At 39.1% G+C, this 20,929-nt stretch overlaps 1 protein-coding gene across 1 annotated transcript in view; it reads left to right on the forward strand.

Annotated features, from left to right (window-relative positions):
* Positions 1 to 20,929, forward strand: part of HSPA4L (heat shock protein family A (Hsp70) member 4 like) — a 61,446-nt gene that overhangs the window by 34,495 nt on the left and 6,022 nt on the right. Inside the window, exons 9-18 of the mRNA XM_037897175.2 lie at positions 2,233 to 2,384; positions 3,082 to 3,188; positions 3,692 to 3,825; positions 7,910 to 8,112; positions 13,395 to 13,499; positions 14,284 to 14,424; positions 15,817 to 15,942; positions 17,398 to 17,505; positions 19,223 to 19,342; positions 20,281 to 20,442. Coding sequence (XP_037753103.1) covers positions 2,233 to 2,384; positions 3,082 to 3,188; positions 3,692 to 3,825; positions 7,910 to 8,112; positions 13,395 to 13,499; positions 14,284 to 14,424; positions 15,817 to 15,942; positions 17,398 to 17,505; positions 19,223 to 19,342; positions 20,281 to 20,442 — 1,358 coding nt within the window. The remainder of the gene's footprint in view (positions 1 to 2,232; positions 2,385 to 3,081; positions 3,189 to 3,691; positions 3,826 to 7,909; positions 8,113 to 13,394; positions 13,500 to 14,283; positions 14,425 to 15,816; positions 15,943 to 17,397; positions 17,506 to 19,222; positions 19,343 to 20,280; positions 20,443 to 20,929) is intronic.

Raw genomic sequence — 20,929 nt, forward strand, 5'->3', positions numbered from 1 at the left:
CCTGGTAAGTGTTTAATCTGTATCTCCTTCTCCAAGATGCCACAGAAGAGGAGAGAGGTCTATTTTTAAGTTCTCTCTTCCGGAGTGCACTCTATGAAAGCCGCTTCAGAACTAGAGGGGGAAAAGGGCCTACTAAGCCAGAACAGGCTTCCTCAGCTAGCACTCTTGTGAGTTAGAGTGGTAGCAATGTTAGTCTGTATCCACAAAAACAACGAGGTGTCCGGTGGCACCTTAAAGACTAACAGATTTATTTGGGCATAAACTTTCCTGGGTAAAAATCCCCACTTCTTCAGATGCATCGAAAGCTTGTGCCCAAATAAAGAAGTGGGGTTTCTTACAGAGGAAAGCTTATTCCCAAATAAATCTGTTAGTTTTTAAGGTGCTACTGGACTCCTTGTTACTCTTGTGAGTTGAAACTCAGGTTGGACCTCCATTGAGTGCCAGCCTAGGTCACTTTCCCCAGGACTTAATAAAATGAGTCATAGATCTTGTCAGACTGCTGAGCCACAATAGTTTAGCCCAGACAGGTCCCTCGGATGCTTTGGCGCTATTTGATTATACAATAAACTCATTACCCACCTAAGACTTCTCTTGGTACCAACATCTGTGCCACTGATTCAGGCACTGACCTCTGTGTTGCAGATGCTCCTCGCAACAACAGAGCAGTAAGGCAGTCTTGGGCCTCAGGCAGGGTTAAGCACCAAACACAGGTCTCCTGACTTAATGTAGGGTGGCTGTCACCCCAGGGGTGAGCTGGAAGGGGGTAGAGGGACTCGGGCCCACCCTACTCCACCGGGTTTCAGTCCAGGGCCCTAACAGTGGCAGAGTGGTCTGCCACTGGGTCAGCAGGAATCTGCCGGCAACACACTGACCTAGTATCAGGCCAAGGCCCAACCAGACTGTTGTCTAGTTTCCCTGGGCTACTTCCTACCTCCCTGGGGTTTGATACCTCTGTGCTGTACGTGCCCTCCATCTCCCCGGGGTTGGTGGTCAGTGATAGCCTCAACCGCTCATTGGCACCTCGGCTGGCCTGCAGCCCCGGGAACTCTGGCCAGTCCTCAGGTGGTAGCCTCAGGAGCTCCTCCTTGACGTCCTGCTCCGGCAGCAGGGGAGAAGCGTCTATCTCCCTGGGCTGCTCCAACCCAACTGAGCTGTGGGACTGCCTGCATTTTGTACTTCTGCTTCCTGTCCCTTCCCATAGCTTCCAACATGGCGTGCGTGGCTTTCCTGGCTCTGCAGCCTCCTGATCTGTTGCCACCTCGCTACAGCCATGAATTTGGTAGGGTTCTACTTATCTTACAGTTAACTATATGGTTCTTTAAGATGGTGTCCTCATGGAATCTTTGACCATCCTATTTCCCTGCTGCTATAGAATCCTATACCACCTGGCTTCTGTATTGGGGGAACAACTATGGGATGGTTAGGCTCCCTATACCCTTTATGCCTTCTGGGGAGGGGAGGGAAGTGGGTTAGAGGGTAGCCACATACAGGCACAGCCCCAGTGGACACTGTTGGTCAAAAGAATCTGATTTTATGTGTGCATAGGCACATGCACAATAGAAGTGGAATCCATGTGGACAGCCATCTCAAAGAACCACAGTCACTAAGCCCTGGTCTACACTGGGTGGGGAAACGGGGGGGTCAACCTAAGATACGCAACTTCAGCTATGCAAATAGCGTAGCTGAAGTTGGCGTAGCTTAGGTCGACTTACCTGGCCGTGAGGACGGCGGCAAGTCAACCGCTGCCACTCCCCGGTTGACTCCGCTTCTGCCTCTCGCGAGCTGGAGTTCTCTGGAGTCGATGGGGAGTGTGTTTGGAGATCGATTTATTGTGTCTAGACAAGCCGTGATAAATCGATCCCTGATAGATCGATCACTACCCGCTGATCTGGCAGGTATGAAGACCTGCCCTAAGATAAGTAACTTTTTTAATCTTGATTTTTGCACTTACAGCCTGAAACTCCCATAGAGTAAAGGAGGGGCAAGAATTTGTTTGACATTGCAACTTAATATAAAATTCTCATTGTACAGTGATGGCCATTGACCTATCTTCACTGGTTCTTGTGGTGACTAGATAATTCAGTTTCATTTTAAGACCCCCTTGAGCTTTTCAGTCAAGAGTGAGAATCCAAGCTATATGATCTCTAGCTACATTCCCCCCACCCCAAAGTCAGCTTTGGGTAATTTGAAGCTAACTTCCTTAACTTATGGCCTGAACTGTGTCTTTTCTAGAACTACAGCGTGAAGACATAAGCAGTATAGAAATTGTAGGCGGAGCCACTAGAATCCCAGCAGTGAAGGAACAAATATCTAGGTTCTTCTGTAAAGATATAAGCACTACGCTGAATGCAGATGAAGCTGTCGCAAGAGGTTGCGCATTACAGGTATGGCTGTTAAGATCCTAGTTTGTCGTTTTACAGCACACACTGCTGGAAATTGTTCACTAACCAAAAGTCAAAGAATGCTACAGCTTAAACAAAATGTCCCTCATCTCAGGATTTAAGGTCTTCATACTAAGCATTCGTTCTTTCTTGCACTGTCTTATTCACTAATCATTTAAACATTTGTTGTAGTTGTCACATTTGGTAATAATTATGAGAGTAATGACGGGAAGGATGGTCTTGTGGTTAAAGTACAGGAGTGAAAGTCAGAATATCTGGGTTCTCTTCCTAGTTCTGCCACAGACTTTTTGCACTAATGTGGGTAAGTCACTTCCTTCATCTGTAAAATAGGAGTGTTTACCTCTCACACTGTTTTTGAAGCTTAATTCAGTCTGTTTTAAAAACTCATTGAGGTCCCTGGCTGGCAGTCACTATAATCACGCTAAGTGTTACTATAATTAAACTTAAAATGACACTCTAGACACTCTCTCCATCAGTTTAACTAAGAAGATAATCCTTAATGAAAGTGACTTAAAATTGCCTCAATGTTAGTATGTGTAGTTCATTTTAAAAATATTTTACATTCTGAGATAATCACGGCCAACATGCTAGTTTTATAGAAGAGTAACGATGCTAAATTCAGGTAAATGTGTTTCTTCACTAAACTATATGCATAATCAAAATTTGGTCTCTCTTCCAGTGTGCAATTCTCTCCCCAGCATTTAAGGTGCGTGAATTTTCCATCACTGATGTTGTTCCTTATTCAATAACTCTAAGATGGAAGTCCTCTTATGAGGAAGGAACTGGGTAAGTTTACTTTGAAAATAAAAGTACACAAAAAGACTTGATGGTGTGGGAAGATCAAACCTGCAAACACCAGAAAATAGCTCATCTAGTCTACCTCTTATACTGTATTGTCATTAATCATTTTGCCTCTGGAAGTTGGAGTCACATATCATTTTACTACCAGTTATTTTCAGTCACCCCATGTCACGTTGTTCTGATTTTGTTTACCATAAGTTGGTTAATTTTAACTTTGTATACATTAAAAAGCTTTCTACCTAGAGATACATGTAAAATGTAATATTGTCAAGTTGGTGGTTGAGTTTGTAGCTCTCATTCTGTCTTCAAACTTCAGTTAAGTTAGAGAATGCAAAATAATTTTCCAGAGCCAAAGCAAATGCGTATTAAATGTTTCATTTGTTTGCATGGATGTTCACAGCTAACATAACAGGGTTTAATATAACTTGATTCATAGTCATTATATAAACTGTTACTTGTATTTACTTGAACACTTTTTATTTCTATAGGGAATGTGAAGTTTTCAGTAAGAACCATGCTGCTCCATTTTCAAAAGTTATTACTTTCCACAAGAAGGAACCTTTTGATCTGGAAGCATATTATACCCATCCAAATGAAATACCTTATCCTGAACCCAGAATAGGTGAGAACAGATCATAGAAAATATATTTTAAATAATCTTTTGTACACCTTTCTAAAAAAAAGATTCATTCCTTTAAAAAGTTTATATAAATCACTGAGCCAAATGTTTTGGCATAGAATCATAGAAATGAAGAGCTGGAAGGAACCTCAGTGTCAAGTCCAGTCCCTCTCACTGTGGCAGGACCAAGTAAACCTAGTTCATCCTTAATAGGTATTTTGTCCAATCTGTACTTAAAAACTGTCAGTGGTGGGGATTCCACACCTTACCTGGAAGCTTATTCCAGAAGTTAACTACCCTTATGGTTAGAAAGTTTTTCCTAATATCTAATTTAAATCTCCTTTGCTGCAAATTAAGTCCATTATTTCTTGTCCTGTCCTCGGTGGACATGGGGAACAATTGAGCCTCATCCTCTTTATAACAGCCCTTCACATATTTGAAGATTGTTGTCCGGTCCATCCTCAGTGTTCTTTCGTCAAGAGTAAACATGACCAGCTTTTTCAATTTTTCTTCATAGGTCAGGTTTTCTAAACCCTTTTTATCATTTTTGTTGCTCTCCTTTGGACTCTGTCCAATATGTCCACATCTTTCCTAAAGTGTGGCACCCAGAATTGGACTCTTGCTGAAGCCTCACCAGTGCTAAGTAGAAAGAGACAGTTTTCTCCCGTGTCTTAAATATGGCACTCCTGTTAATATACTCCAGAATATTAGCCTTTTTTGTAACTGCATCACTTTGATTCATATTCAATTTGAAGTGTGAGAACCCCTGTACTAGATGACTAAACTAGAAACTTTTTCCACTTGAAGTCTTTAGCACTTGGAAGTCTACGATTCCTGAAAGTTATCAAAGTAAGTCAGAGTTCTAGAAAATAGGACCTCTCTAGATTGGTCAGACTTGTATGGGTTAAGCTGTCAGGAACAGTGAATGTGGGTCTAGCTGATAAATTCAGACATTCGGCTGAGTCAACAGGTCTGTAGTCATAGAAAAAGGTGGATACACCCCCTCTGGAGGCATGGAGATCTGGACGCTATGGCTTTGACTGTGGATGCAAGTGGTGAGCCTGGGCAATTACCACAGAGATGCTGATGGCACAGAGAAGTCTAAACTGACATCCAAAAAACTGATGCACTCATTACTTTGGGGGCATATCTCTGTTTGGGATTTGCCTTATATTTGGTCTAGGTCAGGGGTTCTCAAACTTGATTGCACCGCGACCCCCTTCTGACAACAAAAATTACTTCATGACCCCAGGAGGGGGGACCAAAGCCTGAGCCTCACCGCTCTGGACAGAGGGGCCAAAGCTGAAGCTCAAGGGCTTCAGCCCCAAGCCAGGGGGCCTGAAACCTGAGCCCTGCCACCCAAGGCTGAAGCTCTTGGGCTTTGGCTTTGGCCCTGGGCAATGGAGCTCGGGCTTCAGCCCTGGGCCCCAGCAAGTCTAAGCCAATCCTGGCGACCCCATTCAAAGGGGGTCGCAACGCACTTTGGGGTCCCAACCCACAGTTTGAGAACTACTGATCTAGTAGCAGTGCGCTCCCTACTTCAGTTCCAATTCAGTTCCTCTTTATCTGTTAAAATTCACTTAGCAGCCATATCTGATTATCGCAATCTAATTAAGACTGTATTTACTCATGACATACTAAAGAGACGTATGAAGTTGTCTAGAGGGGACCATCTGTTTACTAGTTAAAGATCCAACACCATTAAGTGTTCGTAACCAACTCAAACTGGGAAGACTCTGAGTGAAGTTTGTTGTTTCACCTGTCAGTCAAAATAGCATTTGTTATAGCTATATCGCCTGCTAGAAGAGTAAGCAAACTCATGGCTGATCTGCCTTCAGCTTTCCTCAAGGACAAAGTGATACTCCATACTCATCCTAATTTTTTGGATAAGGTTATAACTGGTTGAGAAAGAAATCATTTAAGTAATCTGCCAGTGTCCTTTTCCCATATGTCAAAGTTTCACAAACTAGTTGCTAAAAATGCATTACCTTTCTATCTAAATTTCTTAGCCCTGTTTAGAAAGTCAGCAAATTGGTGCAGGGGTTGTTTTTCTTTTTGGGGATAATAAAGGCAGTGGGATGTAATTGCATGTCCTGTCTAAGTGGGTTAGGTAGTGTATAGAGGAGAGCTATAAAGTTCTCTACTCCTGTGCTAGTGGGAATTAGGTTACATTCTACAAGGGCAAAGGCTGCTTCAGTGGAATGCCTTAGGCATGTTTCCATATTTTATATATTCCCACCTTTACAAAGCACTGTGTGTTAAAGTTAGCATTCTGATCAGCAGAAAGAACGGGGAGTACTTGTGGCACCTTAGAGACTAACAAATTTATTTGGGCATAAGCACCGTACTTCAGTTGTTATTTAATTAGGATTCTGGATCCTGCCTTCCTTGGATGAGAGTACTGCTTTCTAAATTATCCCAGGAGTGGGAATGGGAAGATGCAACCTGAAGAAATGAAGGTTACTCACCTGTAACTGGAGTTCTTGAAGGTTGACTATACATTTACACTCCCTATCCACCTTCCCCATTTCTTTAGAGTCCTAATTATCATCTTGGCTCTGAAGAGGGGTAGAAGGATCTGAGATGGCCAGAGTATTCCACACCCCTTTCGTAGCCTTGCCCTCAGAATGTTCAGGAACAGGGAGGAGGAGGAGTTGGACAGGATGTCAGAACACCCCAATGAGTACTGATGTGAGAAGTTTGTGCAATTCTGACAATGGAATCAGCACATCCCATGAATGGAAATGTGCCAGAGTCCATCAAAGAACTCTGATTATAGACAAGAAACCTTAAAGTTCTTTGTCATTCACTCATCTTACTTGTGCTCATATTTTCTATGCCTGGTGGTCTTAAATATAAACTTCTGTGAAAGACTGAGCAAAATTTATTCAGCTCATAGATAGGGTAGAGTGAGAATGGGGAACATATTCAGAAGACTTTTCTGTGCATGTATAACTAGAGCAGCTGAATTTGAAACTTCATGTCAGTCATTACCAGAGTAGCAGCCATTTGGGAAACTTTCTTGTTGCATGTGGGTATAGTTTGAAGATAAGGTAAGCAATTAATATCCACATACACGGTAACTATCAGTTTTTTGAACCATGTTATTGCCTGTGGCACTAGAGTTGCTAAACGCTGTAATGCACCTCAACCTGCACCTTGAAACTAGTCAGAAGCCACTACAGGTGAACAAAAGGCAGTGTCCCCCTGGGAAACATGCCCATAATTGAACCAGATTCTGCACTAGCTGAAGCTTTTTCAGTTGCAGCCTTCTTTGTCATTTCCATAATGCAATATTGCAGTGTGCTCTAAGAGGCGTGGAGGTGCATATCAAAACAGAATGGTTGCAATTAGAGCTGAATGAATAATTTGCAGAAAGACTTGATGGAATTTAGCCCCCTCTTCCTGCAAACAATGATATTTTTTAAAAAAAAAAAAGAGTGAAGGAAGATCTAAGAAACTGGGGTTAAGTATTAAGTATATTCCTCCAATCTTCCAGGATAGTAATGTGTTTGTCAATAAGACCTCCAGCGACCTCAGAGCCCAAATGTATCAGTTTGGGGTACTTAGCAAAAGGTACTTATGTATAGTGTTTTACATGTTAATATCACTGTACAAACTATTGCAATGTCTCATGTAAAGAGATCCTCGTTTTACAGTTGGGGAGACTGAGGCAGATTTTTGAAGTGACTTTCCAAGGTGCCACAGTCAGTGGCAGAACCAAGATCAAAATTGAGGACTACCTGATTCCCAATCCTGTGTGCTCATTTTCTCCTTAGATCCATTGCTTCTCACAGAATATAGACTATGGAATTCTTCACAGGTATATATTAATTATATACAGGAGAGATTGTACGACTGAAGTTCCTGCATTTGTTAAAGGAATATCTGGGGTAAATTAGACATTGTTCTAGCTACTGAGTTACCCCTCTAAACTTACAAATACTTGTGTTTTGGAGAAATCTTTCATGGCCTTTTAAAGTGCTTGGCAGTGAAAGCAGATCTGGGGAATATTTTTGAGGAATGATTGCCCCTCTAGACTTTCCAGAAAACCAGATTAATCCTCATATGCTGCTTGTTTGTTTAGGGCTTTTTGCTATTCAGAATGTTGGTCCTCAGTATGACGGTGACAATTCCAAAGTGAAGGTTAAAGTACGTGTCAATGTACATGGAATTTTCAGTGTGGCTAATGCATCAGTAATAGAGAAGCAAAATGTGGAAGGAGATCACAGTGATGTACCTATGGACGCAGAATCATCATGTAAGAATCAAGGCAAAGATGATGAGCTGGTACGTAAAACTTCTCCTTGTAATTGCAACAAAAGAACAGAGAATCAAAGATTAAATCGTAGTTAAGTCCAGTCTGCTACTTTTGAGTGATTTATTTTCCCTCTTTCATTACTATTTGTTACAAGAATGGACTGCATCATCAATTAATCTCATATGTGTGCAGCTTTCTGTTTGAGTAAGCAGTAATGATATGTTCAGGGCTACTCAAGACACATACCTTTCACTCCACATGGAGTTTGCAGTATAAAAGACAAATGAAAATAAGATTCACACAGATACCCATAGAAAAGTGTTACATTTTCCTCAATTTTTTATCTTCTGTTAACGCTAACAGTTTTCAGCATTTTTTAATATTAGCATTGAATGGCAACAGTGATGTTGCTTTTGAAGGAAAGATATTTAATTTCCAACAAACTTTATAAAACACTTCATAAAATAAACTAAGTACTTGTTCAGTGAAGCTTACTAATGAAAACAGTTTTAGGTTCTGTGCATCTTACGGAAAATCGCTATATTTCATCTTTAACTACAATCAGCTAAACTTTGTTTGCATTTTTTCATTTTATATACTTTAATCATGAAAACCTTTAAGTGCAAACTTGCTTGCATGACTGAAAGATGGGGAAATGTTACAGTATTTTTACAATTTTATGCCATACTTAATCACTGATACTGAGGAATTGGCATTTTAAACTTTGTGATATACTAGTCAGTGACATAATCCCCATAAGACTTCGAAATCAGCTCAAGTCTTCATCTCAGTTCCATTACCTCAGCATGTCCTAACCTTAAAAGCATGCAACCCTTGGACTCCAGACTCTTCTATAGGGAGAAGAGAATAAGAGAGTTGCATGACACTGGATCGTCTACGATCCACAACTGCAGACCTGCACTTGTTGGTAAAGCAATGGGCAAGCTTAATCTACCTTTCTTTCCTGCTCCTGCTGTGGTCTCTTCTAGAGATAGTCACATGAACAGCTTATACGTACAGGATTACAGTCTTAACTAAGACTGTAAGTCCAAATTTTTGCCTTTGTTCTTGGGATCTATCACTTGGCTCTGAGAGCGCATGTCCTAACTACACGGGCGATTCCAATGGATGTCAAGAGCAGCATGCAGCCTTCTGGCAATAGGAAGAACTCTCCCACTCCTCCTTCACGCTATTGCTCATTTAATTTATGACACCTCTAATCTTAACCTCTAATCTTTTCTTCCTTCTGATACTTGCTGCTTGCCAGCTCTTTAGCTTCTATCTTCAACTCCACCCACATTTTCTTTTTTGACCCTCATCTTATGGGGCTCTTGCTTTGCATTGACTATTTTTATACTTGTACCTCAGCTGAAAATAATGACTCTACTTCCTGCTATTCAACTATACGTTTATTTACCCCTGCCCATTCTATTTGTTCCTTCGATTCTGCCTAAGGTGCTTGCTAAACAATTCCTGTGTTCTGTGACTGTTATGCTTTCAACTCCTGGTGACTGTCTTTAAATATCTGCAGACCATATTGACCCAGTCGATCAAGAACTTTCCTCCTTTTTCTCCATTCCTGTATTCCTTGTTTCTGAATGAGGTGCCCCTCCTATTATCCATCTGTGACCATTCCTCTTCAACAGTGCTCCTTTCTCTCTGCCTTAAAACATTCTCTTGTGTCCCGCTAACTAAAATTCATCATCCACTCATCTGTCTTACCCACTGACACTTCATATGAAAGATTCCTGAGCATACTGTATTCTCACTGTCTTGACTTCCAATCCAGTTTCCGCTCTCTCTTCTCCAGAGAAACTGCTTGAGGTCACAAGTGAACATTTTGTAATAAAGTCAGACTTCTCTGTACTTGGCTTAATCTGTGCTCTGTTTTTGCTGCTGCTCATTTTGTACTTTATCCTTTGGCTTCTGCAGTGGGGCTTGACATGTTCTGCTGTTGCTCTAGTATCTCTGGTTCCTTTCTTCCCTGGCATCCCTCAGATTTCTTTTCTTGGTATCCTCCTTTTTTGCTTCCATTATCTGCATTTTTTCATTGATGCTTTGTGTGGCAGTCCCCACAAATGTAGCTCTCTATCTTCAGTCTCTTCCCCTCCATTCAAGCTTGCCTCTAACTGTGGCATACTTCCTGCAATTCCTGTCGTCATATTAAACTTCCTGTTCTCTTCCAAAACTGTCACTTCTCTTTATCACCATTTATAACTTTTTTCCCAGTTAGACTCAACTTCAGTGTTCCCTTCGTTTTCTTCTCCATCCAGGCTTTTGCTGAATCCTGCTGGTTTCCTTCTTTCACTTTTCTGAAATCTACCCTCTATTCCCTGTCCCTGCTGGAAAAATCTTGGTCTGTGCCTTGATCATAAATTCACCTGGACTACTCCAGACCACTTCTTACGTCCCAACATCTCACCTTCTCAAATTGATCTGCCACTTCCCCCAGTGTATCCAGAACATTGCTGCTCCTATTAAAATAGCCTACTATTGTGTAAGTGAAGCACCTTGCCTGCCTACTCCTTTAAATCTCTTCTTGAAGCTAATTTTCTGTCTTCCAGAAGATTTGTGCTAATTTCATTTTATCTCATCCTCTTGCATTTTAACTTGTCTGAATTCTGTTGTGAGCTCCTCAGGATAGGGACTTGTTTAGAAGGAACCTTCTCTTCCAAACATCTATATTTCCTCCCACGGTAATATTTTTCTAGTTTTTCTTACTTAGTTCATTCAACCTTTGTTTTTATGAAGGTTAGAACAAGTGGTAGAGCAGTTAGCATTACATAAGCATAAGGGTGTTTTTTTGTGCTCTGATAACTTGAATGGGTTAATATTTTAAACTTACAGTATACTTCTCAAGGAATACAAAAGTGCCTGACACATTTTGAAGACACTTATTAATAAGTAAAATGTAAAAAGTAATGGAAAAAGACATGGCTGACATTTCCACGTAATGTACTATATGTGGAGAATATTCAGAATAATAATACACTGTGCTCAATACAAAAGTAACCACTTTTATCCCTAGGCTTTCTTCCATGACAATATTTCTATTCTTCCTAATTTGTCTTCTGTTTTTACTATGGTGCTTGTCAGCAATTCTCTTTCATAATTGAGGATGATACCCTTGACTCTGAGGATAAGGTTTGTGATGCATATATGCAGTATTCTTATAATTAGCTGTTTCTCTTAAATATGGAGAAGGTTCCCCCTTCCCCTCTTTCCGACTGTTGCCTTTTGGTAGTCTGTGTGAACAGTAAGAACAGTAAGTTGAAAACTGCATTTCTCTTCTGAGAGGACAAGTCTAAGAACTTGGCAGAGGTAGCCTGCTGCTGCTTTAAAGTATATTGTTAGACAATAGTTTAGCAAACTAAATTATTTCATGCTCGCAATATATGCTGGTGCCTAAAGTTTCACAACAAATCTTATTAACATATAGGGAAATAATTGAGTTAGTCCATGTGCATGTGTGTTGCTGTCAGTTACTAAAGAGAAATTTAAAAGTAATTTTCTTTGCATTTATGTGTATTCTGAGACAAATCCAGGAATTTTATTATTTTTCTAGGAATTGCTTCTAATCTTCTTATAATGGCAAATGGTAACTTTCCTTTAAGTACAGTATGAAAATTTAGCAATCTACTGATACTAAACTCGCCACTTAAAATTTAAAGGATTCATTTTAAGCAAACTGAGTAAATGTGATTAGTAAGTAAATATGCATTTTGAATTCTAGAAACAGTATTAGTGCTATATAGCTTTGCTTTTATGGCTATCACTTCCCTAATATTAAAAACTGAAATCTTCAATAAATGTACGTGCATTACAACCACAAACACAAGGTTTTAAAATCAGACAGACTTCTGTCTTGTGCAATTTGGGGGTTTTAAAGTACTTGACTCCAAACTTCAGTTTGAACTCTGAATGTTATTGCTGCTGTTTGTTTTAATTCTGGTGTTTAAATAGTTGAGTGCATGTGACTATTTAATAGAAGACATTTCTGAGTTAATATACATTGTGTTCCCTATTTTATTATTAAAGGTGTCTACATGACAATCTTTGTTACTAAACAGTTCAGCTGCTAGTTGAACTGACTTCATGTGTTGAATAATTGTTCACAGTAATTGTGATGTCCTCATTAAAACTTGAATCTAGGAATCAGGAACAGGTGAACTAATCATAGGGCTGTTACTTAGAGGAAAGATACAGGGCAACAAAAGTGGGCGGGGGGAGAATCACATACTTGTTTTAAAAAAAATGATGCCAGCAACTCCTAGTGTTGTCTAAAAATAGTTCTAATATGCTACATGAGCTGTATCTTGACATTTACAAATTTAGAAAGAAATTATTCATGGAAGGTACATAAAACTAGTTTTCAAGTGCTAATATCATGGTCCTGCCCTGCTTGCTGCTTTTCATACACCCGGAAAGTGTCAAAGAGCCTCCATGGTACAGGAATTAGTGAGCATGATAGTATATAGTAGTTGTAAAGCAGGGGGGAGTTAAGACCCCAGTTGACATAACCTTTTTCAAAGGGGTTCAGATTTAGTTACCCTCCTTTGAGCCTTTCAGGAGGGAATTAGACCCAAACTGGGATGATGTACCCCACCTTCTCACAAAACTGGTTTTGAACAAGTGCTGATCTGGTATAGTGGGTGTCCACCCACCCAAGAAGAACTAGTGTTAGAAGCTCTTGGCAGCTTCCCCTTCATTTGGAGCAAGAGAGGCTGTGTACAGGACCCCAGTAGCATGCCCAATAAGTATTGCAGTAAGACTTTGACACTAACACTGAAAACTAGTTTCATGGTCCTACTATGACTATATATGTAAGTAAAAATTTAGTCAATGAAAATGTTTTTTCACATTGAATTTTGAAGTGTAAACTTGTGGTGATGCAATATATCTGATGAAGTTCTGACTGTTCCATAGAGAATCTTTTCCTCTCCTACCCATGTGAGTGTTGTGTTCTTAAAATATGTCTTTTCTATTCCTTGCCTACAACTTACTTTCAATTAAATGTGTGTAAGTACTGCGGGCTTATTGTAACTTTGTCACAAGGCACATTCAAAAGGACCATTTCAGAATATTTTTTAGTTTTAAAAGTTCAGTCTTTTTCTGAATTAAGTACACAGAATAAGACTGCTTCAAAACATGTCACTTTAATTATGTTACATATGAGGATTTTGTCCTGTTTCTAAACTAACAGACTGCACTGTGTTTTATAATAAAATGCTGATCTGTAGTAGTTGACTCCAGTCAGAAGAACATCTTTGAGCAAGGTTGGGTGTTCAGTTATGTTACTTTCTCTTCCTAGGATAAAATGCAGGTTGACCAAGAGGAAGGCAATCACAAAAGCCAGGCAGAACAGCCAAGCCAAGCAGATGAGGAAAGTGAACAACATGGAGGAACTGAAACAAAGGTTTGTATCAAGTATCAATAAAGGAAACTTTTGTGAATTTGTCCATATTGATTTTTTTTTCTTGTCTTCATGTGACCATTCTTTGCTTGGTATTCCTAATAAATATGTAAATCTATATATGCTTCCCAATGTATATCTCATCAATTGAAGTACAAGGGATTATTCTAGGAGTATCAAAACTATAATTAGTAGTACTGCCATGGTACAGTTAAACTCATATCAAAAAAGAAGTGTTGAAAAAAGTTGTCATTTTTAAGACTTCAGAGAACATTTCCCTAAAGTTGACATTAAAGAAATAATGGGATTCACATTGATGCTATGACAAGTTTGGGTTTTTTTTGAGACAACGGATTATGGAAATGCAGGCACCAGAGATTTTGCTGCAACCAATTTAAAGAGCTCTTGGGCTGATTCTCTTTTCAAGCAGTGTTTAATGTAGTGTTACTGCCTGATTTCACATCTTTGTCAAATTCAATATAAGGCATTGCTAGTGTTCCAAAAATTAATAGTAATGTTAATTTCATCATTTCTCATTTTAAATTTACTATAGGTATTTATTCTCAAACTCTGCCTTTTAGAAAGGCAGATAAAGATAAACTTAATACAAAGTTAAGATAGCAGTGTCCCTGGAGTAGTGCAGCAGCAGCAGTTTTTTTTCCCAGTTCTTTCTTGGCTGTTCCATTTTCATGTTTGGCATTCTCCTTTTTTAGTCACATACCTTCAACTACCATAGAAATGTTACACATAGTGTCAAATAGTTCTCAGAATGTAATTCTTTTCATAGACCGCTTCAGGAGACAAGCCAGATCATCTAGCCCAGCCTGTTAAAGCTAAAGCGAAGATCAAAAGTATTGAACTACCTATCCAGGCTAGTCTGTATAAACAATTGGGGCAGGACCTTATCAATAGCTACATAGAAAATGAGGTAAGTGCATAGTTCCTTGAAGATTCACTCATTCAAATCTCCATGCAAAGAATTCTTGTCCAAGAAATAGTTGGAAGCATACACTAGCTTGTTCCTGAGTTAAATAACTACCAAATTTACTTGAAACTTCTGTAATATCGCTAGTCATACCAGTTTTTTCTTAATAAACTGAAAATTCTAACTCCTAGTCTCCAAAGGTCTGTGCAGTTCAGGCTAAACCATCTCCACTAACTTTAGTGTAAGTCTCTTTGGTTGGGGATCGCAATGAATCTAAGAACTTCCAGAAAGAGGTAGTACGTTCGAGACAGCTGGTTGACAAGAGCTAGTTCTTCTTGGGGCAAAGGTAGAATTGACAAGGATGCAACTTTTCAGTCTTTAGGTTTTAACAGAGGTTTCGTCTTCAGCTATCCTGTTTGTCTAGGAATTGCAGGGGAGAAGTCTAGAAATGGAATAAATGGTGATCTCTACAAACAGAGTTGCTGTTCAGAGGATCATTTTTGAGCATGTTAGGAATTGTCATGCCTTGAAAGGCAAAATAATTCCTCATGACTTGCAAACAATTGTCCAGCCTCTCGTCTGCAGCACTCTCCAGCCCCATGCCAGTATTCTTCAGCTGAAGAAACGCTTCTTGATCCCATCAATCTGTAGTAATGCCACTCAGCTCCCAAATGAGAATTCTTTTTCTCTGATCTGCTAAGAGTGCAAACTTTTGCCCTCCAATAAAGATACAAGTTCCTTTAGGATGTTAACTTGGATTAGAAAATAAAATTGAGAGGTTTGGAAGCTTCTATGTGGAGGGAGAAAGGAAAAGGCAGAACTAAGCTGCTAGAGGTTGCAAAAATAGAAAATTATATCAATCTACCTGCTTCTCTGTGTTAGAAGGGGGTACAATCAGATTTCACACCTGTAACTTGGTCAGAAAAAGAGAGCAGGGACTATTTATGTGTAGGCAACTCTGCAGCATAATTCAATCTAAAATGCTTCAAAAATCCTAGTTGCTTAAACCAGTGCTTCCTCAAATTGTCAAAGCCCCCATGTTTATAAGGGGATGTATTACTCAAGTTCAGATCATCCCCAATTTGGATCTTTATTAACAAGAGTATATGTTATCTCATTGTCAGTCTGATAATTGTTCTCTATTAGTGATCAAACAGCTAGGCAATGTAAAACCTGTTGCATTTCAGAATTTTTTTCTTGTGCTGCCACTAAACAAGCTCTGAATAGCGCCTATGTTGAAACAGAAGTCACATTAGCTCGAATCTGAAAAAGTCTGCACAGCTAGGAATAGCTTGCTACAGGATAACACTTAAATTTTTAATATGGCACTCTGATGTTTCTGTGCATCAGATTTAAACTGATTTTGAGCTTTTTTTTTTTCTTCTACCCTCACAGGGGAAGATGATGATGCAAGACAAGCTAGAGAAAGAAAGAAATGATGCTAAGAATGCTGTTGAAGAGTATGTGTATGATTTCAGAGACAAGCTGTGTGGTATCTTCGAAAAATTCGTCACTGAGGAAGTAAGAAGCCAGATATAAATTTATAACCGTTCTAACATTGAACTTATTTAATACTGAGTATGGTACGGGTAGGAGCTATATGAATTAAGTAAGTATTGCTTTTCTTTTTGGGCTTCAGGTTAATTCCTGGGAGAAGTGCACTAGCCTTAAAACATAGGCATACTAACTATCCAACTCAATTCAGTTTTGTTCCACTTTAACAATCATGAGTCTACTGACCCTAGTTCTGTGTGAGAGAATTCTCTAGATGGTAAAGATTTGTCAGGTATGGAGGTATATCATCCTGGGGTCTAACTATAGTCAGGCTCCAGTGTCACTTATCTCTGTGAAAATCTAGGAAAACATGACAGATCTGTTAGTATTTGGTCCTGAATGGGGTGAGTAGGTTTGAGGAATAAAATGAGAAGTGGCACAAACAAAGCTTGCCACTCTTGATATCTTTAACCTCGCTTTCTCCTTAGCCTGGAAAGGTATTTCATATTGAAAAAGCTGTTGTTGGGTTGGTATGTCTTGCAAGCCCAAACCAAAAGTGCCAGACAGAACACCACTTTACCCCTTCTATGTCTTACCATGTGTTTGGAGGCAGCATCCAGTGTTCCTTGATTGTCTTATTGTGGTGTCCCTGTGTCCAGTAGCTGCCAAGATAGAAATCACCTACAACTCCCAGGCAGCCACTTTGGCTAACAGCGACACTAAACTTTAAGTGTTGATACCAAAGCCTGCTCCAGTGGTTATTTGGGAGCATAACTGGTGAATGCTTTACTAGACCACAAGTACACGTGGTGCAAAGACCTTTGAAGATAAATTAAGGGAGAATGAGGCCTCAGTTTTCTGCCAAAGTCCAAAAATCATCTTAAACCTTTTACTGTGATGGAAATACTGAACCGAATATTGTCAATATCTGCTTTTATGCATCAACAAGGGAGGCTGTAATTGGTAAAACCACAAGTTACACTTTAGCTGGCTACATAGCTTATATGTAATTTGTTGAAGTACTTCTGTTTAAACTCTTGCCAGTGCCCCATAACCTTCTTGTGTACAAATATGCTACCGAGGAGAATTTGACAGAATTAGAAGCTAAAGATACTTTCTGAATATAATTTACCTTTGGAGAAATCCAAAATTTCGTTACCAGTATTCAAAAGGGAATATGCAAAATCTCACTTACAGTAAATTACATGCCTGATTAGTAGAGATGCAATACCTCATTGTACCACTATGTATAGCCTAGGCTTGAAATCCTGGCTATCAGTCTTCAGTTTCCCCCACTTGATTTTCCAGCTAAAAATGAACTGGCATGTGAACCCCAAATTCCCTTTCATATTCAGTAGGTTTGAATGAATTAGGACATTTCTGTATTTGTCCTGCTACCTCCTAAATTCTATTACCTTAATAAAGGGAGAGAGCTCTTCTGAATGACTTTTTTCCCTATAAAAATCTTAACTTGCTTTTTAGGAGTCCAGTAAACTGACCTTAATGTTGGAAGATACAGAAAACTGGCTTTATGAAGATGGGGAGGACCAACCAAAACAAGTATATATGGATAAACTTCAGGAATTAAGAGTAAGATTTTTTAAATTTTATTTTTTTTCCTTTTACAGAACAGTTTTTTTTTAAAAACCTCATCATTAAAGATGAAATACAGTGATCCCTGTGTCTGAGCACGTTTATCCATTGAAAAAGTCCTTTAAGCATGTTCATGAACATTGGTATCAGGGAGTGATTCAGGATTAATGAAATCTTAAACTAGACACCCACATTTGCATCTGAAAATGTTTTTTATGCTGTCGTGTGCAATGACTAGAGTAATTCAAATTTAGTATACCACATTTGTCTAATATTGTGGTTGTATTTGAAGATTACTTTATACTTTGATTTGTCAATTTTTTTTGCTACCTGTTGAATGTCACCAGTAGGTGCCATCTGACCAAGTGGCACAAGGCTTTTCTGTGACTCGTCGCTACTTTTCCAGAAACTGCTGGGTAAAAGTTAGATCCAAATTTTTAGAAGGTCTTGTTAAAAACCACTTTCTATGTGCTAGCACCTTAAGATGGCAGCCTTCGTTTTCTTTATTTCTTCTTTGTGCTCATAGCTGAAATCTGCTTTGCTGCTAACAGTTGCATTAGGTGCCTCAGCAATGATTCCTAACATCATGGGCATTCTCTACCTTTCATAATTAAAATCTTGGACTCTTAACTCTAACCTCAAATTGAAAAATGCTTTGTTCTCAAATAGCGTAGTGCAGGGATCGGCAGCCTTTCAGAAGTGGTGTGCCGAGTCTTCATTTATTCACTCTAATTTAAGGTTTTGCGTGCCAGTAATACATTTTAATGTTTTTAGTAGGTCTCTTTCTATAAGTCTATAATATATAACTAAACTATTGTATGTAAAGTCAATAAGGTTTTTTAAAATGTTTAAGGAGCTTCATTTAAAATTAAATTAAAATGCACAGCCCTCCAGGCAGTGTGAGTGCCACTGAAAATCAGCTCGTGTGCCGCCTTTGGCACGCGTGCCATAGGTTGCCTACCCTGGTGTAGTGAAACTGTTGATTTAGTACTCTGCTGTTATCGGTTTAGTGGCCAAAAAAAAAATTAAGCCAATCTGAAGAAAAATGTTTACAAAATCTTATGGGCAGATGGTGAATTCTGAAAAATGGCTGCTGCACTGAGCTTTTGCTGATTGCAATAAGCCAACTGGGGAGCTAGAGAGATGGGATTCAGACTATAAGTGTCCTGCAAGAGTGAGAAAGTAAGCACTTTTTTGTGAACAGGAGAGGTATCGTAAAGAAGGAAACTGTAGATTCTGGCAGTTTTCTGTTTCCTGGAGTTACTTGGCTTGACGCCTACTGAATGATTACAATCTAGTTGTGACCTTTCACAACCCAAAAGTGTTTTACAAGGATATCAACTTGAAATCTAATACACTTCAAAAGTATGTTAAAAGTAACTCCATATATTACCCCAGCCAACTTTTGTGGCACTCAGATCCTGTTTCCTTATTTCTTAGATGGTTCTCTTCCCCACTATATAAGGATCTCACAATATTCGTTTAATCTCTGGCAAAACATTTTACTACAGGATATTCATGCAGATAGGGACAAAGTATATTTACCCTACTGTCCCATTCAGTCACTGAGTTGGCTAAGCATAAATGTTTGCAGGGGAAAGAACAGCCTAATTAATTGTGAAAGTACAGTTTTGGAATTCTTCGGAACTTAATTTAGTTCTTTTTTGGAGGTAATTATACAATGTGCCATGGTCTGTGTGTTTTATATTTACAGAAATTTGGTCAGCCTATTCAGGAAAGGTTCGTGGAACATGAAGAGAGACCAAAAGCTTTAAATGACCTGGGAAAGAAGGTCCAGCTTCTAATGAAAGCAGTAGAAGCATTCAAAAATAAGGTACAAATTAATACAGTTGGGGAATGGGGGGTTATCTAGGCGAGTAAACAAACTTAAAAAAAAAAATCACAACCAACTAAGGGCTTGTCTACACTTTAGCTGCGCCACTGCAGCATTCACTGCTGTAGTGCTTCACTAAAGATGCCATCTATGCTGACAGGATGGCATCTCCACTTAGCCTAGGTAGTCCATCTCCCTGAGAAGCAGTAGTTGTTGACTGGAGAAGCCCTCCCATCAACATGGTGTTGTCTGCAATGGGAGTTAGGTTGGTATAACGGTGACACTTAGGGTTGTGAATTTTCCACATGCCTGAGAAACAGTTACACTGACACAAGTTGCTAGCATAAACCATGCCTAAGTCTAGGAATAAAGTTTTCAAAGGCACTTAGGTGCTTTTAGAAATACTATCCTAGAGCTTGAGGAAAAGGGGTTTCTTTGTATCAGTCAAATGAAATAATTCAAAATTTCAGTCTTGTACTTTATTTTAAACCAATTCATATTAAAATGTGCGCATAATTCATATGGCAGTTAATTTTGTTAATCACCCTTTTTAGTTGGTGGGGATTGCCAAAGTGCATATGTTAAAATAAACTACTTGTGGGCACTAATGTGATATATTGAACCATATTGGGCTCCGAGTTAAACTACATCAAGGAACAGCTAATTGTAAATTTAGAGAAAAACCACACATTTGTATTTTGCATTTCTGTAGAGTGCTGTCTATAAGACTATCTTGAAGCACTTAAATGTGAACAAAGATGAAACCTCCCTGTAAGGATTTTTTTAGATCCAAAGCTTTTCTTCCCTCTAAACTTTAATTCATGCATGAATTAATCACAGAAATAGTACAATCCTGTTAAATATTATAGGCTTCTTTTACCAGAGTGAGCCCCATAAATTCATTGTGGTGTTTTAAAACAAAATACTTCTCCTTTTAGGATGAAAAATATGATCATCTAGATCCTGCGGAAATGGAGAAAGTTGAAAAGTATATCAGTGAAGCCATGAATTGGTTGAACACCAAAATGAATGCCCAGAATAAACTAAGTCTGACTCAGGATCCAGTTGTGAAGGTGGCAGAAATACTAGCAAAATCTAAGGTAAAGCAGCATAATTGTACCTATTACATTCTTAATATAAGGAAGTTGCATTAATCTCAGGCGAATGGAGAGCAAAATGGGGTATAGGAGATTAGGGGCCTTCCTTAGTTCTGCTAATAGGCTCTCTCCTGGTCTTGACCTAGAATAGTAAGTCTCCAGGGGTTTTTCCACTAGAGACATGAATGGGAGGGGCAGTATCTTTATTTAGTGTCTTAATCAATCCTACTCTTAGTGATATGGGATTAAATATTTCTCAGTGACTATTTGCTTTACAGCTTAAGTAGTTGGTATTATTTTACTGCATCAAGCTTTATATAAAATTGCCAGCTTTACCAACAAACAATTTCAAAGCTTTTCAGCTAACTAGAATTAGAGAGAACATCCATCCATGCAGGCTTTTCACACTTTAAATTCTAAAATAAAATCAGATTCCATGGAAAATGTGAAATAAAGACCCCTCTCAATTCTGTTGTGCTAGATAAATGGG

This window comes from Chelonia mydas, chromosome 4, assembly GCF_015237465.2.
Source record: "Chelonia mydas isolate rCheMyd1 chromosome 4, rCheMyd1.pri.v2, whole genome shotgun sequence".
Lineage (NCBI taxonomy): Eukaryota > Metazoa > Chordata > Testudines > Cheloniidae > Chelonia > Chelonia mydas.